Source organism: Cynoglossus semilaevis, chromosome 6 (genome assembly GCF_000523025.1).
Source record: "Cynoglossus semilaevis isolate Cse_v1.0 chromosome 6, Cse_v1.0, whole genome shotgun sequence".
Taxonomy (NCBI): Eukaryota; Metazoa; Chordata; class Actinopteri; order Pleuronectiformes; family Cynoglossidae; genus Cynoglossus; species Cynoglossus semilaevis.
In genome coordinates this window covers 7,935,808-7,941,414 of record NC_024312.1, presented here as the reverse complement: position 1 = coordinate 7,941,414, position 5,607 = coordinate 7,935,808, and the positions used below count along the sequence as shown (strand labels likewise).

The 5,607-nt window shown below is 41.0% G+C and overlaps 1 protein-coding gene across 11 annotated transcripts in view; it reads right to left on the bottom strand.

Annotated features, from left to right (window-relative positions):
- Nucleotides 1-5,607, bottom strand: part of ap3b2 (adaptor related protein complex 3 subunit beta 2) — a 22,212-nt gene that overhangs the window by 13,977 nt on the left and 2,628 nt on the right. For 5 of the 11 annotated variants that reach the window (XM_017033251.2, XM_017033252.2, XM_008311738.3 and 2 more), the window contains exon 2: nt 369-444. In XM_017033251.2, coding sequence (XP_016888740.1) covers nt 369-444 — 76 coding nt within the window. Of the gene's footprint in view, nt 1-368; nt 445-3,639; nt 5,163-5,607 lie in introns of those variants that run through there. The other 6 variants (XM_017033244.2, XM_017033243.2, XM_017033245.2 and 3 more) reach the window with 6 other exon arrangements.

Below are 5,607 nucleotides of genomic sequence, written 5' to 3'. Positions count from 1 at the left end.
GTGAAAAATAGTCCAGTTCCATTCTTCTCCATCGTCTCTGTCCCGCAGAGATAATGAATGAGGAAATGAAGATGTGCAGCTTCACAAGCAGGAATCTGTCATAGATTATGAATATTTCAGACCTGACGCCGCACCACTGTGGTTTTATCATCTGAAATGACCATGTTACAGTAGTGGAGGATTAGGATTCCTACTGCGAGATGCAAACCGTCTTGAAATCTGCGGTTGTATCGAGAACAAACTAAATAATGAAGAATGTTTTCAGTTTGACTGTGCGGCTGAAGAACTTTTCCATTCATTGCCTTTCACTCAGCACACAGCTGTACCTGCTGCACTAAAATCCCAAAGCAAGCATTATTTATACTCACAGCTACGATCCGCTTCATTGCCTCCAGCTTGGAGGAGTCTTTGTTGCTGTCCAGCATCTCCTTCAAGTCGTCGTGTCTGAGAGATGGAAAAAAAAGGAAAGTTAACTCAGTCACAGCTTGATAAGAAAAACCTTAAGTCTCCGACTACAGACAGACACGGGCTCCACACAGCAAAGGCAGACCTACTTTTACAATTTTCATTTGTGCTCGTAATTCATCAGCCTCTGCAAGCGTGACCTAAAAATATTTTTTCTTTAAAGTAGGAAATCAAACTGGAGAAATACGGACATTTTTAATACAGCGGATGAGGAGAGAAGAGAAATTGGAATCTGACATAATTTCTGAGGAAATGAAGGACCTTTTCTACATCAGTATATCATCAAGGGGTGGTCAAAAACTAAATGGGTGATATGATAATGCTATCAGACCATAACAGTGCTATAGCAGTACTTTGGTGTTATACTCCAGTCAAAGGACTTACATATAATACTTTCATAAAGTACCATTATACTCAATCAGGGTTTTTACTGTAGCTTTTCCAAGGCCGCTGTAAATCTACTAAAAACTCCTGAGTTGTGTTGACGCAGGGCCCTTGATTAATAAGATCACAGAATTCTCCTCTGCGCAGAGTCTGAATTACAAACGCACATAAACAACTCAGACAGATCTGACTGAACCAGAACCTCAGGAGCAAATCAGTGGTGACAGTGTATCGGCACCGAGGCTCCTCAGATAGAGACACGAGGCTGAGTGTATGCCCAAATACGGAGTGATGACATTTAAAAGGACAAACATTGCAGTATTAATCTGCTTTTTCTCGATAGATAACAGAATACAATGTTTATTTCATAATTTCTGTGATAAGAAAACCTTGATTTGATTCACAGAAAATTGATTTAACAGATCACTGGTTCGCTGGTTTGATCACTGGTTCTACTATATGAGGTTTGTGTAATCTACCCAGTTGTGTGTGGAGGGGGGGTTTATGGATACTGTGGTTTTCTCCTGCAGTCCAATGTCGATTTTTTTCTATGTCCATCATATAAAACACAAGCAGTTATTAAACAGCTAATTAAATTGTTGTTGAAATAGCGCCCCATGTGTTAACATTAAACTACTGGATAATTTTCAATTAGGGTCAATTTTAGGAAATTAACGGTCCAATTAACATCACCATGGCAACAGATCTGGGTCTGTCCATTAGCAGAATTTTAAACTATTAAACAGGATGAACCCACGGCTGAGAGGGTTTTAGTGACACATGCTGACAAATGATTATGGTGGGGTCTGTTCGGTGGAAGGTGGAGCACTTACTGATTAACTAAAGAGCCGTACATTTCCCACAACTAGTTTCCGAGGCAACAAAGGATGCAGTAAAATTAACTTGAAAGATTTCCTGCCTTCCAGCCAGGCCTTTTATGGATCTGAAAACGTTTCAATCAGGGACAAGAGGCTGGTGGAGTCAGGCTCTATAACTGTGAGTTAAATTACAATCTTAAATCCTGAATTTGGTATCTTTGGCGTCAACCTTTAATGTGAACTGTTATTTTAGTTAATCTTAGTTCTAAAGCATGACACCCCATGTGTCATGTAGTTGTATTTCTCTTGTGCCTTTACCATGTGTCATGTAGTTGTATTTCTCTTTGAGTGCCTTTGTTATACATAACAAGCTAGAGCTAGATGCTGAAAGCTTGGTCACTTTGCCTAAATATATTACCTCATTGAATTGTATTGTTAGCACCTGTTACTGTAAAAGTATCACTGACTGTTGCTACAGTAGTTGATGCAAAAGCACTCAGGAATACACTAAATTGAGACGAGAAAAAAGACGAGAAATATGAATGATGGATAAACAGTCCGGCTACTTAGTCTACTTAGAGTGCAGCATGACATTTTATTAAGTGTCACCTGAGGGAATGACTTCAGAAACACAGTCAAAGCACCTGGACGAAGACAACCTTTTGACATCGGTGTTCTAAAGGGTTCACAGTAACACTACTCCAACACTGCTTCTCTCGTTTCACTGGATTCTGTGCTGTTCCACTGACCAACAGCTGAATTTACGAACAACTCTGAATTATTTAACCCACTGTGGTGCAACAGGCCGCCGTGGCGGTCAGGTTACCTGGCAGCAAAGCCACGAGTGGAACAGATGTCACTCAAATGGACCGCTGCTAACTTAAAATCCAGTTTGTCCTTAACAAGACCCCAACACATCTGCAGTGAAATGAGAAGTTGTGGAAATATTTGAAATATTATGTTTATGTACATTTGCATAAACCAGGTTATTAATGAGTTGCAGCCCGCGTTTGTAAGTCGCTGCTGAGGCTGTTTTACATGAGTTGACTTTTTTTATTGGTAGCAAATTCAAACTGTGGCTTAGAGCTGCAAAATCCAAACAACTATTAAATTAATGGTTATTGCAGTCCCCGCAGCCTCGACACAATTAACAATCTGCAGGTTAATAGCCAATGACAACAGTTTACAGAACATTTAAAAGCATTTTCAGCTACTTTTCTACCCAGTTGTTAAGTCAGTATATTTGATTAAAAATCAAGTTAAATGGTTAGCAGCTCTTTATAAACATAAATCAGTTTCCCTTACTCGTTGTTATACCACTAGAAGTGTATATTGGTTTGTTCATATGCAGTGGCACTGCTCAGAGAGGATATAATGTCTCTGGAGTGGAGACATGGCCCATTAGGTGGCAGTAGTGTACATAAAAGTTTGCCAGCAATTGTTACAAACCTAGACAAAATGAAGTGTGGTGTGTGTGTCTGTGGGTTGGGAGGGGTGCGGGGGGTTGGTGTGTGTGTCTGTGGGTTGGGAGGGTGCGGGGGGGTGGTTGGGTAGGACCAACTCACAGTCATAGTTGTATATTATTGGCCATTGAAGGTTTTAAATCTGTAAAATATATTTTTTCTTTTATCTTAATGGTTCACGTCTGAGATGTTTTATGGCAAAAAGTCATTTGCATTATTTGTGGTTTATGTGTCAGTCTGGATGTTTGTGATTACGCTAGCATCAAGGTGTCAATCACAAAATGCTGTTTTAGCATCACTGGTGTTGTAGAAGAAGTTTGGACTCAGTAAACTTTGTTAACTCAACAATACAGTATGTTGTTCCATCGCACTAGACTGGAGAGATGAGAGCATTGAAAGTGGATTTATACTGAAGGGAAGCCACATGATCTGTTTAATCAAAATTTTACCGCATGCCTTTAATCTAACTGCGTGTCATAAAGGTTTGGGATGCTGCTGGATCGCCCTACCGCAAAGGTTGATTTTGGAAACCACCACCTTCGTCAAGTGTTGCACGCTCGTCCTGGTCTCCTCCACCACTACTTCCTCCACCTCCTCCTCCTCCACCACCCCCTGAACCTCCAGGTCGAAGGTGTCGCAGCTCATCAGGCTGCAGGGCGCTGTACCAGGTCTGCTGCCCACCGTCAGGGCTCAGCACTGGGCTCTTGTCTTCCTCTTGACTCTGGCCTTGCACCTGACTCTGCACCGTCTTCACAATATTCACAGCGTTTACTGGCAGCTGCAGCAGTTTTTGCATCGTGGTCATGTTTTTAACTTGGTCTGGAAAAAAAAAATGCTTGGACGCAACCTGTAGATGCCTGTGTTGATAAAGACAGCAGCTGATGACTTTCCTGTAGTAACTTCTTGGATTTAATAGATCTTTTCCCAACAGTGTTCAGAGAAGAAACCGCATCCTCAATTTGAATCACTCTGTCATAATATCGTCTTCTGTCTGAGGTAAAAAAAATCCAAACTGACAAGAAGAAAGCGACGGTCTCCTGAGCGATGCTCCAGTGTCTGCTCAAAGACTACTGCAAGGTGGCAGGGCTGCCTGCTGTAATTCACATTCACAGCAGTGTTTTTTTCCCTTCTACTGTTACTGCTGAGTCTGTAAACATCCAGTGGAGCAGCAGCTTCTCAGTAAATGGATGCTTGGCAGAGAGGGGTGTGGATTTTTATTCTCTTCTGGCTCCTCCCACTGCTCATGTGGCTCCTGTCGCTGCACCACTGTCTCCCAGTGTGAGTCCTCACACACACACACGTACAATCGATGACAATAAAACCCAGCCCCTCCTTTCTCTCTGCCACGTTATCATCACTTCAACTGAGCTCGTCACCTTTCCTCCACCTCCTTTCATTGACACGTAGAAATAGTGCAGCTTCCATTCATTTTAGTTCCTGTCAGAGGTTTTTGTTTATCAGCTTTATATAAAGAAACACTGACAGAAAATATCATTCATCTTCCCTGTTATGTTTATTAAAGATGTCCTTTTCATTATTTTCTATTTTCTCTGCTGTCATTTTTTCCCGTCCTCTTACATGACTCAGCTTTCTCAGCACTGTCGTGAGGGAAAGCTCTCTCTCTCTCTCTTTCTCTCTCTCCTTCTCCCTCCCTGTCTCTCTCTCACTCCCTTCTTCTCTCTCTTTTCTCCCCTAATCTCATAACCTTGAAGCAAAATCCATCTTCTGATCAGTGACATGTCTTTTAATTTGTTGAACAATTTCATGTGTCTTTTTTGTGATATGATTTGAAAACACACCAAATGGCTCCAAAATTTACAGTAACAATGACGCGGAGAAAAAATGTTTTAGACCGTAGCACCCCCCTGAGCCCTGCAGGGGGTGCTGTTAATACCGTTTCAATGCCCAACTCTATGAGTTACAGTACAGCGAAACAACAATACTCTTGCACAACTGGTTTAATCGAAATCTTATCTCCTTAACTTGGTAAAACGAAAACACACAAGAGCAAGTTAAACAAGTTTAGGCAGTGGCAGCAGCTGTGCATCATGCCATTTTCATACTGCCACCTACTGGGTGTTTTTTACACCGCTACTACAATGTTCCAACCATTCCAAATGGGAAAAAAAAGAAAGTGCAGGCAGGGGGCAGCTTGGACATGAAAGCAATAAATATTATTTGGCCAAGTGAACATGGCTGGAAATTAATTATTTTATATGATTCACATTTGTTTAAGGAATATTAGATGTTGAATCCTAAATTGTGAAAAAATAACATTTTTTCTGAACTTTCTCCTGGCATTTGAATATGATGCATCCACTGATTTCTTTGTTTCCAGGTTGGTTGGAAAATGTTTTTTAGAACAACTTAGCCAACGGTGCAAAAATGAAAACTCAACCCAGTCCTTCAGTTCTCTAAATAATTTATAACTTTGACTTTAAAAGACTGCCTACTGGAAAGAGGGATTTGTATGTGTT